The following is a 15,478-nucleotide window of genomic DNA, read 5'->3' on the forward strand; positions in this document are numbered from 1 at the left end:
ATTGTGTTTTCTTCATTACCTCCATTTCATTTATCAGGTCTTGTACTGTTTCCCTTACTTGTTTGATTGCTTTTTCTTGTTTTTCTTGTTTTTCTTGGGTATCTTTGAGAGATTTATTTATTTCGTCTACTTTTTTGTTTGTCGTCTCCATTTCTTTATGGCAGTTTTTTACCTCCTGTTTAAGGTCCTCTATTATTTTCATAAAGTACTGTTTAAGGTCGGTTTCTTCTATATCTTCTGGGGTAGGGTGTTCAATTCTTGTTGTTTCAGGATGTCTGGATTGTGGTGATGGTATGTTGCCTTTCATGTTGTTGGAGGAGCTCCTGCATCGGCGCCTGCCCATCTCTTCCTTCAAATGGAGCCGGGAGGCGCTTGGTGTCCTAGACCAATCTTTGCTGTGACTGAATCTGGTTGGATCTCCCCAGTGTCAGAGGAGGACCTATTCCTTGTCACAATCTGAAGAAGCCCGCACTCCCTTGCAGGAATCCTCAGACCTGCCTGGAGGCCAGAGTCTGACCCCTTTGGGTGGATGGTCTTAGTATATGAGCAGGACACCTGAAAACACTAGGGAAGGCTTGGGAGAGGCAGGGTAATGAGAAACAAAGACAAGCCTGCAGAGGGAGCTGGGGGGAGGGGGGTCTGTGCTCTCTCCCAGGGCAGGTTGCCCCAGGGTTCGCACTCACTCACCAATCCAGATGAAATTGCTGGGCACAGGATCAGGGATTCCAGGCAGCCCAGGGATGCCGCCCAGACAAAAGGGCCAAGGTGGGGGCAGGGCGGGATGGAATATCACACAGCTAACCTGCCAGCACAATCTGAAGGAGCCTGCAACCCTCCGCAGGAATCCTCAGACCTGCCTGGAGGCCTGAGTCTGACCCCTTTGGGTAGATGGCCTTAGTACAGGAGCAGGACACCTGAAAACACTAGGGAAGGCTTGGGAGAGGCAGGGTCATGAGAAACAAAGACAAGCCTGCAGAGGGAGCTGGGGGGAGGGGGTCTGTGCTCTCTCCCAGGGCAGGTTGCCCCAGGGTTCCCACTCACCAGTCCAGATGGAATTGCAGGGCACCTGGAGTTATTTTTTATGCCAGGTTGTAGATACTGTTCTAATCTCTTTCTTCTGAATGTGGACATCCAGTTTTCACATTACCATTTGTTGAAGATGCTTTTTCTTCATCTTATGATTTTGTTGTCTTTGTCAAATGTCTGAAGTTATATGTACTCATTTCTAACTCCTATTTTATTCCATTGCTTTTGATGTCAATCTTTGTGTGACTACTTAATGGTTTTTATTAATATGGCTCTATATTATGTCTTAGATCTGGAATGGATATCCCTCCAGCAGGTTTTTTGTTCAGGATTGTTTTAGCTATCTGAGGTTTTTTGTGGTTCCATGTGAATTTTAGGGTGGCTTTTTATGTTTTTTTTTTTTTTATTTTTGTGAAGAATGAGATGAGGATTTTTGATTGTGATTGCATTGAATCTGTAAGCATATTTCAGTAAAATGTTTAGTACCACAATATTGTACCAATCCATGAGCCTGGATGTCTTTCTATTTTCTAGTGTCTTTCTGTACTTATTTTTTAAGATGCTTAAAGTTTTCATTGTTAAGTTCCTTTATTCCCTTGGTTAGGCATATTCTTTCATATTTTTAGGCTATTTTAAATGGGAGTGTGTCCACAATACTTCTCTCTATATATTGATTGTATAGAAAAAAGTATTAAGTTGTGCAAATTAACTCTATCTTGTCACATTATTGAATTAGTTTATTGTTTTCTTCAAAGTTTTCTGATAGAATTCTTGGGGTCTCTAACATATAGTATCATATTATCTTATAGTAGAGATTGTTTGACTTATTTTTCCCCTGTTTCTGTTCGTTTGATTTCCTCCTTTTGTCTTATTGCTTCAGGTAGCACAGTGTTGAAAAGGAGTAGGTGTTAGTATCAGGCACACCTTGGCCCTATCCTTTGGGAACCTGGCACAGTGTGTCACACCTTGTTGTTGGGCTCTAATGTCTTCCTTGGGGGAGGGGGTGAGAAGGTGCAGTGTCAACATCTCAGACACTGGTAGTCAGGTAGAAGGCATACAGCAGACTCATTCATTTAACAACAGAAAAACCATATATTCTCCCAGCACCCAGGTGTTCTGATCAGTTGACATTGCATGGTCACACCTCTTTGGCTAGGCACAGTCAGTACCTCTGACAGAGGCTGTTGCTAGGCCCTCAGGCAACGTAGCTTGGTCATCCCTTATTGGCTAGGCATGGTCAGGACCTGATAGTGCCAGGAAGACTCCAGCTTTGCTCCTTTTGGCCTGGCAGGCCTTAATTCCTACAACACCTCACCTCTCTGCACATGGCAAGCAGTTTCCTGACTGTATGTAGATGGAAAAGTCCCTTTAAGAGACAAACTCCACTCATTCCCAGTTTCTATCCAGTTTGTTTTTCTGAAGAGGCAAGCAGACCTTTGACTCTCTCCCTCCCCTCTCTTCCCCAGTCTCTCCCTTTCTCTTTCTCTGTCTCTCTTCAGTTCTCTCTTCCCTTCTCCATTCCCTTTATCTCAGTAAACTCCACACTCAAACTATTTCTATGGTGGATTTGTCTGTTGCTCACCTACCTTTAGACCCACCCTCCATGGGATCCACTGCAAGGATCCCTCTTATGCCTAACAACAACAGGATGGATAGTAGATATCCTTCTCTTGTTCCTGACTTTGGTGGGATTGCTTCAAGATTTTACTATTTAGGATTATGTTGGCTGTGGATTTCTCATATCTCTTATGTTGACATATATTTCCTCTTGCTTTACATTCTTTAGAACTTTATCATTAAGGCATGCTGGATTTGGTTAAAGGGCTTTTTTGTATTGAAATGATCTTGTGATTTTTATCTTTAAGTACATTTATGTATTTTATTACATTAATTGATTCACAAATATTGAACCATTCCTGCACTTAAGGGATAAAGCCAACTTGATCATGATGGATAATCTTTTGATATATCTCAATGTACTATTTACAAACATTTCAGTGAATATTTTTGAGTATTTTCATCAGGGATATCAACTTACAGTTTTTTGTTGTTGTATCTATATCTGGTTTTCTTTTCTTTTTCTTTTTTTTTCGAGGCAGGGTTTCCCTGTAGTTTCTAGACCCTGTCCTGGAACTAGCTCTTGTAGACCAGGCTGGCCTCGAACTCAGGGATCTGCCTGCCTCTGCCTCCCGAGTGCTGGGATTAAAGGCATGCGCCACCACCGCCCGGCCTATATATGGTTTTGAAATTAGAATGATACTACTTTTGTAAAAGGAATTTTGGTCTGCTCATACTGTTTCTTTTTTCTTCTTCTTTCTTGAGTAGTTTACATAGTATTGTCTGTGGGTCTTCTTTGAAGTCTGGTAGAATTATGCTATTAATCCATTTGGTCCTGGTCCTTATTTATTTATTATTTTTAGCTGAATGCTTTATTATTTCAGTGTCCTCCTTTGTTATGGGTCTGTTTAGTTTGTTGAATTCTTCATGATTTGATTTTGGTGGTTTTTCTGAATCTATAATTTCATCCATTTTGTTTAGATTTTACATATGTGGCACTTTGAGTGAAAATGGCCCACATAGGTCCATAGGGAGTGGCTCTATTAGGAGGTGTGGCCTTTTTGGAGTATGTGTGGCCTTGTTGAAGTAAATATGTCACTGAGGGTGGACTTGAACTTTCAGAAACTCCACCCCATGCCCAGTGTCACTCTTCTTCCTGCTGCCTTTGAATCCAGAAGTAGAACTTTCAGCTACCTCTGCAGGATCACGACTGCTTCTGTGCTGCTATGCTTCTGGTCCTGACTATAATGGACTAAATGTCTGAACTGTAGGTCATTTAAATGTTTTCCTATGTAAAAATTGCTATGATCATGGTGTCTCTTCACAACACTGGACACCCTAACTGAGATGGAAATTGGTACTAGAGACTGGGATATTGTTCTGATAGCCCAGGCCCTACTTTAGTTTGGAATAATAAGTTGCCATGGTTATGGAGTCTCATCATAGCAATAAAACCCTAAGACAGAAGCTTAATGCAATAAAAGTTTTTAAAAATTTTCTGTATAATATTCTGAATTTCTTTGGTGTCTTCCAATTTTTCTTGTTTAGTTCTCTCTCTCTCTCTCTCTCTCTCTCTCTCTCTCTCTCTCTCTCTCTCTCAGATTTTCTCTTTTTTGGCTGGTTGGGCCAAGGGTCTGTGAATCTTGGTTCACGAGCTGTCACAAAACCAGCTCTTAAGTTTATTGGTGTATATGTGTGTTCTTTTTTTTATTTATTTCCATTCTGACTTTTATTATTTCTTGCCATCAGCTGGACTTGGATTTTTTTCCTCAAATAGGACTTTTATCATGAAAGGATGTTGGATAATGAGATGACCATGTAGTTTTTGTCAGTTCTGTTTAGTGTGTTGTATTTCATTTATCAATTTACGTAAGTTGAACCATTTGTGCATCTCTAAGATTAAGTCTACTTGCTCATGGTAGATAATCTTTGTGATGTATTTTTTATTCAGTTTGCAAGTATTTTGAGAATATTTTAATTTCTGTTCATAAGGGAAAATAAACAGTAACTTACTTTGTTGTGTAATTGTGACCTCATAAGAAGAAGTTCTTCAGTTTCTATTTTGTGGAATAATTTGAGAAGTGCTGACATTTTTCTTTTGAAAATTGAGTAGAATTCTGTACTAAATCCATCTGACCCTGTGCTGTTTTTGGTTGGGAAATATTTAATTACTGCTTCTATTACACCAGGGTTATAGGGTTATATAGATCTATTTAAATTGCTCATCTGATCTTTATTTAACTCTGGTAAATGATATGTATCAAGAAAATTATCTATTTATTTTAAACTTTCTATATGCAAGGAGTATAGACTTTTAAAGTATGTCATTGTGAGTCTCTGAATTTCCTTGGTGTCTGTTATCATGACTGTCTTTTCTCTAACATTATTAATTTAGATCATCTTTCCCTTTTACTTTAGTTTGTTAAGGGCTGATCAAGCTAATGATTTTTCTCAAAGAACCAATTTTTTGTGTGTGTTTGCAGTATGCTGCAAGTTGATTAATGGCAGCAGCATAAACCTGCTGCATCCCTGGATCTGGGGCAGTGAACTTGGCTTGCAGAGCTGGTAGTAAATGAACCTCTGCCATACTGAAAGCCCAAGAGAGGCAAAGCCAGCATCCAGGGTTGCTGTGACCACACTGCTTACTGTTTTAAAATATTCCTTGTCAGAAAGGGATTTCAATTACACAGTAGGAAAAATTCAGACATAAAAGACCTCTAGATGAGATACATTATTTTTAAAAATGTATATAGGCTTGGGAGAAAGAGGAAAAAGAGTAAAGAGAGTTATAAAAAATAGTTTTTTAAAAATAAAACAAAGTCTTAAAAGAGACAGTAAAAGTAATATAAGAGAACAAACAGTCATAGATTAAAGGAGTAAAGGTAATAAGTATTAAAAAGTAATGGAGAAAAAAAAGCAACACAAAGATGGAAAATACACAGAGTCTGGATTATGTATACTGTTGTATTTTCTTTAATTTTTTTGACTATTAATGAACTAACTGCAGAGAGACATTTTGTTGTGGGGGTTGTTGCTAAACTAAACCAACATGTATATTTTAAAGGTGTCTTGACTTCAGAATTTGAGTCTGAAGACTCAAATTTTACTTTGAAAAAGCAATTCTGCTTTTGTTTCCACAGAAGATGAGAACCTGTGGGTGCCTTTCAGGCTAAGGTGGTTTGATGGAACAAGACCCCCTGAAAGACCTTCTTGAACCCCTAAAAATACTTCTCCCCACAAACAGCAAGAAGCAGTTTAGGGAAAACAATTCCCAAGTTCCCAAAATGATTGTTTGTAAATTTTGTTTTTATTTAATGGGGGATATGGTGTAGAAATGAATACTTTACATTGGTATGGATCTTGGTCTATTGATATAGATTTAAGGACAATCTTGTTATTTGTATATTTTTACTCTTGTTTAAGGTATTATGTTTATACATTCATTTAAAAATGAATAATTAAAAACTACATATTAATAGTTATTTATAATAGTCAAATTTGTAGTCATGTAAGTTAGGTTTTCTAGACATATAAAGATGTATTTCAGTTAGATACTCTTCAACACTTCAAAGCCCTACAGATCATGACATTTAAACTGTTTTAAGAACTTAGACTTTTCTTGACAATGGGGCATATCTGCTTCAGGTGGCACCAATTACTTCAAAAAGTTGATGGGCAGCCGGGCGGTGGTGGCGCACGCCTTTAATCCCAGCACTCGGGAGGCAGAGGCAGGCGGATCTCTGTGAGTTCGAGGCCAGCCTGGTCTACAAGAGCTAGTTCCAGGACAGGCTCTAAAAAAAAGCTGCAGAGAAACCCTGGCTTGAAAAACCAAAAAAAAAAAAAAAAAAAAAAAAAAAATGTTGATGGGCATCAAAGACATTTGGTATGGAATTTGCCTTCAATTGAGAAGGCTAGCCATTTGTGCAAGAAACTGCTCTTTCCTGGACTGCTTGATGGTATGCTTTAAAAACTGGACATGCAGGACCCACAGAAAAGTGACTGCTAAACTTTCTAAAAGACAGGATGGTCCTTCAGGATTCCTGCTTCACAGAGGAAACTGCCAGACATTCTGCAGGACAGAGAAGAAAGTGACTGACAAACTGCCAATATAGGCAAAACAGCCTTTCACATTTCCTGCTTCATGGAGAAGTCTGCCAGATACTATGGGCATATAGGCTAAAGATGGATGCCCCAACTTTACAGAAGAAGTTTGGGTGACTGTCTAGGCAGTGAGATGTCTCTGTCAATTCTAGAGTTTTGGAAGTTGCTTACAGTGTATTTCCTGTTTACTTAGGTTATATTATATCCTTTTGGGTCCTTGATGGAGTTGAAGACAGATAGTTATTGTTTTCCTTAGTGATGATAAAATTCAAATTAGATATGAAACTTCAGACTCACAAAGAAATATTGTAACTATAATTATTGCTTGTTACCTGTTTTGTTATATGTAATTTTACTGTGTTAAAGCTAAAAATGTTCTTTTTTATTTAAACAGGAAAGGGGAGATGATGTGGGATTCCCCTCTGTATGATGTATATATGTTTTATTTCCATTGATTAATAAAGAAGCCACTTTGGCACATGGGAGGGCAGAATAAAGCCAGGTGAAAAATCCCAACAGTGATATATAGAGTAGGTGGAGTCAGGGAGATGCCATGTAGCTGCTGAAGGAGAAAGATGCTAGAAATCCAGAGCCTTACCAGTAGGCCATAGTCTGTGGTGATACATATATTAATAGAAATGGGTTAATTTAAGATATATGAGTTAGCTAATAAGAAGCCTGAGCTAATAGGCCAAACAGTGTTGTAATTAATATAGTTTTTATGTGATTATTCGGGTCTGGGCATACAGGGAATGAATGAGAAGTCTCCACTTACATCCTGTATCAGAAATGTAGTTTGGGTGAGCTGAAGCAGTAGACATGTGTCTTTATTCTGGTGAACTTTTAATTTTTTCTTCTTTTTTTGTTATTTCTTTTAGAGTAAGTGAAGAAAAGGAAGTGACAGAGGAACGACTGAAAACCGAGCAGGAATCCTTTGAGAAGAAGATCCGGCAGTTGGAAGAACAGAATGAACTGATCATCAAAGAAAGGGAAGATATCCTTTTGAAAGTTTCTTTCAGTTTTATGTACAGTAAGTTTGACTCTTGTATGAAGAAATTGTATACTCCAGAGAAATAATTGTTCTAATTTATAACGGAATAAATCTGCATGTGCTGCCATTTCTGGGCAATCAGAAAGGCACTTAGCAGCATGTGCTGTTGCTTCCTTTGTGCTTGATAAGGCCATCCAGCTGTTCTGCTGCTGTTATTGCTCGTGCAGAACACATTTGTCAACTAAAACAGACAATAAGAAATTTGGGCTCTACCACAAAACGTTGCATCTTCATTAAATCTCTCCCACTACTATAATAGAGACATAACTTCCTCATATTTAGAATTCTTCCTAGGTAAAGTTTAAACAGTTGAAAGGAATCCTGTTCTATTATAAACATGAAATGAAAAAAAATCTAGAAGCCAGAACAACAGCTCATAGTGTATATAACTGTTGTAGTTGATAAATGCTTACACTATAGTATAAAACCAACAAGCAATGTCATGAAGCAGAAAACTTTGCAATTTAAATTTAGAAGTATTGAGCATGCATGTGTGTGTATATGTACCCATGTACGCAGTACATGGTTTGTACAAAAATAAACACATTATTTAAGACTGACTTTTTGTTTAAATTATGTTGTATGTGTGTGGGGCTTTGTGTTTGTGAGGGCATATGTCCATGGAGATCAGAGAAAGGATTTCCTAGAGCTGCAGTAACAATTAACTATTAGCCACCCCATATTGGTGCTAAGTAACTTTGGAAGAGCAGAAAGCATTCTTTCCTCTGAATTATATCTCTAGCCCCAGTACAAACATATTTAAATTAAAAAGTTCTACTTACAGGGATATGTGAATTAAAATAACTATACTTGTGAACTTTCTCTTGGTTGTGTAGAATTGTATAATGCCATAGATCAAAGAGAGAAGCAGCTGACCTTAAACAAAGAATGATGGATCTTTCAGCAAAAGCAGTGTGGATGCTTGAAAGAGCCATTGTCCTTATTGGCAGAGTTATTACTAACTTGATGGTTATTTTTCCAAAGATTCTGCAAGTGACAATCTCTTATATTGATAATAATAATGCATTTAAAATATTAGAGAAATCTAATCATAAAGATAGATTAACTAGCTTGAAAAATCACAAAACTGTTACTATAAAAAATGAGTTCTGAACTTGTTTTCACACAGTAGAATCATGATAGAAAATTAATACAGTTAGAATTTTTACTATTTAATTTGTAGAGTAGATCATTAATAAGGTTTAATGACACCACGATAGTAGATTTGTTTTAGCTTTTTCCCATTCTCTTTCTCTGTGTGTGTCTCACTCTGACTTCTCTCTTTGACATCTCTCTGTCTCTCTGTCTCTGTCTCTGTCTTTCTCTGACTCTGTCTGTTTATCTGTCTGGCTGACTCTCCATCCCTCCATGGGTCTATCATCTTGGGCCTCTTCTGGCTTTTTTTGACTTCATTGTTCCAAGAATGTCAGCCCTCAGGGCAGAGACCATGTTCTGCTGGTTTTCTTTCCTTGTTATAGAAATGCTGTTTACTGAAAATTCATAACACAGTTTGGATAGCACTTTCACAAAATAGTAGTTTAGAAATCCAATGACATTTCAATTTAAAGGTCTGTTTTCACGTAAGAACTGGAGAGAGATGACCTCTGGTATTGATTTGCGGGTTTAAAGTTATCAGTGTTGGCAGCTTTACAGTTCTAGCTTCTAATGTCTGTTGGAGTTCAAAGGACCACATTTAAATTAGGGCAGGAAGAAAGGGCAGCTGCAAGTCCTCTCCATGTAAAAAGAAAATAAAGGAATTTTATCGGGGATTCCTCCCATCCCTCACGTGATAGTGTTGTGTGCTATTACTGATATCATGTGGGTTTGCTCTGACATGAAGGAGGCTGAGAAGGCTAAGCACAGACAGTTTGTTGTTTGATTTGGATAGTGTTGCAAGTAGTGAGTGAGAAGGAGCCTGAAGCTGCCTTCTACTCTACTAGCAGAAGTAGAGAATATAGAACTTACTTTTTCTATGGAAACAAAGAATATTTTGACTTTCTTGGGACAAGATGTATTGCATCCAGTGGCATCAATTAAGTTGAGGAAAGAAGATAAAGATTGGTATTAGAATATTTGAAAGGCTGGGCAGCCAGAGTAAGTCCTTGTTTGTTGTGTTAATACTTAAGATACTTATATAGCTTTCTAAGAAGGTCGCATGTCATTTCAGCAGTGACATTAGTACTCTGTGAAGAACGGTGTTTTCAGTGCTTAAGCTGTATAAACTTATCAAGGCCATGAATGGTTTCTTCTGGAAAGTGGGGTCTTAAGATAGCGCAAATGTAGTGGAGTGGCACAATATTTAGTGTTTCCTCCAGGACTTAGCTCAAGACTCAACACAAACACATTACTTCTGTAGCCTAAATCCAGAGTGATAGCAACTAAATTTAGCTATGTCCCTTATGTCTGTGGCTACTTCTGTGCTCTATCTTCCACAGGTATTTGCGTTCAAGACCCCAGGGTTGGCTTAGCCTGAAATACTCATTGTTTAACCCTCTTCAGAGAAAGGGAAGGATATACGTGAGGCCATAGACTTAGAGCTGTTTCATATACAGTAAGCAGGGAGTTGGTGTAAGCACTTATTTTGAATTGTGAATGAGGACTGAAGTAAATCCTGGGGTATTAGCAACAATTAAAATGGATTAGTTGATGTAATCCCTCTTGAGGCATTTTAAATCACAAATGGTAGGTCATGTTTATAGAAGTTTACTGTCAAAAAAGGAGAAAGAAATGATACAAACAATGATACTCAGGATTTTTGTTACAAGTTTATTGCCCAGGTACAAATCTCCTTAATAGAATAAACCTGTCAGAGGTTAATACAGATGATTTTACAGTACATAAAACTCCATAAAACTCTGAAACATAAAATGAGCTTGTAATTTAAAACAATGTAATTTTAACTACACATACATTTACCTATCACACATGAATGGTTCAGACTCTTTCATCTACATGAAGTCAGATAATCTCAGTTCATTTTAAAGTTCATTTCTGTGTGAGGCACCATGGCAATATACCAACGAATTGTAGTTTGGGGCATTTTTAAGGTATGTTATACCAAATTAGTTTTTCTTTAAGGGATAATAATGTATTAACAATACAGACTAATTCCTTAGTGGAAAAGAAAGTTATTTTGCATGTTTGCATAAGGATATGGCATGTGATAGCATATATATAATGCATATATACATATATATTTTTATTAAAACATAAACGTTCTTACAATTTTCAGTCTTTAAATTAGGAATACTATGCTTTAAGACCTTAGAAGTATAAATAAATATGCTATTTTCACTGCCACACGGGTCTCTTGAGTCTTGTGGAACTTTGCCTGCCTGAGTGTGTGTGAAACGAGAGAATCTTTAAGAGACACCTAAAGAGAAATTTGACCAACAACTCTAATTCTGAAACATGCAGGCATGGGAATATTTTAAGTTGTAATGGGTGTATTCATTAGTAAAGTTAATTAATATTTGAACTCGTATTTCTTGAGGATGACTCAGATTGATGGTGTTAGTAAAAGCTTGTAGAAGGAGAGTGAGGTCTAATGTCTGGTAGCATTATTATGCTCTGAACTGTGAAGGCAAATGTCTGAAGCACAGTGCATGTTAGAGTAAAAACATTGCTTGTTTTCATTGACTACATGAGAAGGCTACTAAATGACATTCTGTCACCATTCTCCCAACGTGTGTGTGTGTGTGTGTGTGTGTGTGTGTGTGTGTGTTGCACACATGCATGTGGTGCATTTGTCTATGCAGATGTGCTCATATATTTGTGGCACCACAGGTGGACGTCAGGTGTTTTCCTTAGTCACTGTCCACCTCATTTTTGACACAGTCTCTCACTGAATCTGGAGCTAGACTGGGCTGGATGAACTGGCCAGTGATCTCAGGAATCTGCCTTTCTCTACCTACCCACCACTGGGATTGTAGTACATGCTATTGACAAGCATGTTAGCGATCTGAACTCAGGTTGTGATGCCCGCTCAGTAAATACTTTCCCAACTAGTGCTTTTCCCCAGCACCTGACCCCCACTGATTATAGGATTGGAGACTGAATTCAGTACTTCAGCAAATGTTGTACTACTGAGCAATATCTCCACTCTGAAAAGTTATTCCTTTTGCATCTAATATTCCTTTTATCTATAATGCGTCCTTGGCAGGCTTATTAGAATTTGAAATTTTCTTTTTTTTTTTTATCACATCTGTAAAGAATCTTACCAAGTTCTGTAGTAGGCACTGAATAAAAAATGGCACTTCTCTTGTGAGCATGAGCAGGGGATAATTGTTCCTTTTGGTTTTCATTCCTGTGCCCCCTTTTCACTGGTATTTGGATGGTTTTTAGTGTATTATATATGTTCTTGGGTGGCTTCTAAGCTCTGTGAAAGAAAACTTAGTTTGTATCTGTTTGTTGTTCACTGAAGGAAACCAAGAATTTTTTGTTGTTACTGTTTTCGTTTTGGCAGAGTTTGTTTGTCTATTTGGGCTTCTTTTTGCATTGCTTCGTTGGAAACCAAGCACTTCCCCCTCTGTTTTAAAAGTTCATTCTCTTAAAATTCCATACATGTATATAATTTATTTTGCTCATATATGTTCCCTCCTTCCCTTCAATTTTCCCCATTCTCCCAGGATACATCTTTCAACTTGATGCTGTGTGTTTGTGTGTGTGTGTGTGTGTGTGTGTGAGAGAGAGAGAGAGAGAGAGAGAGAGAGAGAGAGAGAGAGAGAGAGAGAGAGATTGAATCTGTTTAGTGCTGCTTTGTACACATGGGTGTGTGGTCATCCACAGAAACATAGACAACTCCTGAAGAAAACTGCCTCTGCCCCAGTAGTCTTCAGTTATCACTAACTTCGGGGGGGGGGGGATGTCCTCCCCACTCCCTGGTGGAGTCCTTTTCCTTCCGTGATGGATTTTTAACTAACTTCTGCTGTTTGTGTGAGGCTTAACATGACTCTTAAGTGTTTATCTACACAGTAGCCACGTCCTATCCAAGGAACAGTATTTCAGAGCATTCCTCTTTATCCTTCGGTCCTATTATTTACCCCATCCACTTTTGTACTATGATCCCTGAATCTTGATTGTGGGGGTTGATCCATAGCTGAGAACTCACTGTCACTTACTTCAGTTATTTGAACGGCTGTGAGTACCCACATCAAGTGGCTCACCACCACCTGTAACTCCAGGTTCAGGGAATTTGACACCCTCTTCTGGCCTCCATGGGCCCTACGCATACATTCAAAGACACATATAAATATAAACATACAAAATGAATCTTTAAAGTAAATTACTATAGGCACTGTGTTGCTTGAGGCCATTTTGATTACTGCATAATGCTGTGTGTATCTGGTAGTTTGGGGGCCATAATGTTATTGTATGCTGTCATGGAAGGTCATTGTAAGTCAGAATTAACAGACAATAATTCTTTCTGCTAATGAATGTTGTGAGGAAACAATCTCACTTCAGGGGGAAAACTGATCTTTACTGGTTACTTTTGTTGTCCTCTAAACCATTCATGTCTGGAAGATTATTTGTTAGGCTAGACATATAGCTCATTGGCAGAGTGCTTGCCTGGCTAACCAAGGTCCTAGATTTAATTCCCAGCACAAATAGATAAATATGATTATTTTCTCTTCAAAGTATTTAGCTACTAATGGTAATAACAGGGTAGAAGGAATTGATAGCAAATATTTGTAGAAAATAATATAATTCTATTAACTTATCTGTATGCTGAATTTCATTTTGGTTCATCCCATATTTAAGTTACTTTTTGATAGCAGACTATCTGTAGAGTTGGGTTTTCTGAAACTAATTGAGAAAATAGTAGAAATCACTTCTAGGTTGTCCTGCTCACCTCTGTGTATACTTTCCCTATAAGAGGGTTCTTGAGGATAATAAATTCACCACTTGCTATCTGTACATTTCATTCCACCTCAGCTTAGAAACAACAAATTGTTTGTAGCAAATAGAACTATAGCAAAAATATTAAAATTGAGAAAAGCAGTGACAAGAAAACTTTTAAAAGCACATAAACCGGACATGGCGAACAATGAGGGCTGCTGAGAAACCAAGGACAATGGCACTGGATTTGGCTCCTACTACATACTCTGGCTTTGGGGGGCCTAGCCTGATTGGATGCTCACCTTCCTAGACCTGGATAGAGAGGGGAGGAACTTGGACTTCCTACAGGGCAGGGAATCCTATTGCTCTTCCGACAGGAGAGGGAGGGGAAGTGGAGGGGGGAGGGGGAGGTAAATGGGAGGCGGGGAGGAGGTGGAAATTTTTAATAAAAAAAAACACAAAAAAACAAAAAAACTGATAAAATACATAAGAAAATGCATTGTAGGATTAGGATAAGAAAATATATTTGCTCTGTGGTGCATGTTTTAAAGGAGATCTCTAACAGAAAAAAAAACCACATAAAAACTGAAGATGACCAATAGTATTGAACTTTATCCCCTAGATAAAATGTGCAGACTTTAGTTTTAAAGGAAGCGATTGCATAACAGGTCTCATGATTTTAGGCATCAACATAACACTGTGTTGTCTTCTGTTCTCTTTAGTCCTTCTATCACTACACATCTTACATTTGCAAGTTCCTATCATGAACAGAGCACTTCCTCATACTTATCCTTCTTTGTGACAGCCTGATGAGTAAGGGAAGGCAGACCTCTGCGTCTGGAGCAGTGACTGGGACAGCGTGGTGCAGAGCCCAAGGGAACTTTGACCGCTCTCTCCATTATGCTAAACTCTTTCAGCACTGGTAAAGTGTCCAGTACTAGTCACCCTCTGTTGAAGGTGACTTTATAAAAAGGTCTAATATGTATCTATATTGTTTTGTATCTGAAGCTTTTAAAACTATGTTTTTGTAAGAGACTACATAGGGGGAGGAGGAGGGGAGGAGATGGAAATTTTTAATAAAAAAAATGAGAAAAAAAAAAAGAGACCATTGCAGTCGGAAGCAGAAGTTCTCTCTTTCTATGCATATACGTATATGTATAATGCAATAATAATTGCTGGAAAAACAGGGACATGAATTTGAAGATCAGTTTTAGTATTTCAAAGGGTTTGGAGGAATGAAACAGAAGAGAGAAATTTAATTATAATCCCCAAAATAAAATTTTTAAAAAAAAGAGACTACATAGGGGAAGTCGTGTTGTACAGGTTCTTGGGTTTCGATTTCAGTCTTTCCTGTGCTCCCTGTGACACATTCTGAGCCCATTGTCCTTTTCAGTGTCCCTCACTGCATTCCTGCATGATTGTGGTGCTCTTGTGTTTGTTTCTGCTGTCTAACTGTTCTCTAAGAATGTTCCATCACTTTCTTAAATACTAGTGTTATTACATCACTTGCCTTTTAATACCTTTCTATAGCTTTCAAAGATCAAATGTTTTTTTTTTTTTTTCTTTAGTACTGGTGATCAAACCCAGAGCCTCAAATATACTAGACAAGTGCTGGACCACTGAGCTGTATCCCCAGACTCACTTTAAAGACCACTTTAAGACAATGTCTAGCTAAGCTTTCCCAGACAGACTTTACACTCAGCCTCTAATCGGGCATACTTTGAACTTGCAGTCCATCTGCCTCAGCCTGTTGATTATTTGTCCCAGCTTCAAATAGGTCCTGATTTTGACATTCGAGTCTGTGCATTACTAGTGTCAAATGACTTGTGACCTTTCTTTGTATGACCCCTTATGTGGCTCCTACAGAATACCTAGGAAAGAGTGTTTGCTTTTTCCCCACTTACT

The 15,478-nt window shown here is 38.1% G+C and overlaps 1 protein-coding gene across 6 annotated transcripts in view; it reads left to right on the forward strand.

The window, feature by feature from the left end:
* The window catches only part of Kiaa1328 (KIAA1328 ortholog), a 284,272-nt gene that overhangs the window by 46,617 nt on the left and 222,177 nt on the right, over nucleotides 1-15,478 (forward strand). For all 6 annotated transcript variants that reach the window (XM_038329545.1, XM_038329547.1, XM_038329546.2 and 3 more), the window contains one exon: nucleotides 7,563-7,678. In XM_038329545.1, coding sequence (XP_038185473.1) covers nucleotides 7,563-7,678 — 116 coding nt within the window. The remainder of the gene's footprint in view (nucleotides 1-7,562; nucleotides 7,679-15,478) is intronic.

The sequence above is a fragment of the Arvicola amphibius genome, chromosome 5, assembly GCF_903992535.2.
Source record: "Arvicola amphibius chromosome 5, mArvAmp1.2, whole genome shotgun sequence".
Taxonomy (NCBI): domain Eukaryota; kingdom Metazoa; phylum Chordata; class Mammalia; order Rodentia; family Cricetidae; genus Arvicola; species Arvicola amphibius.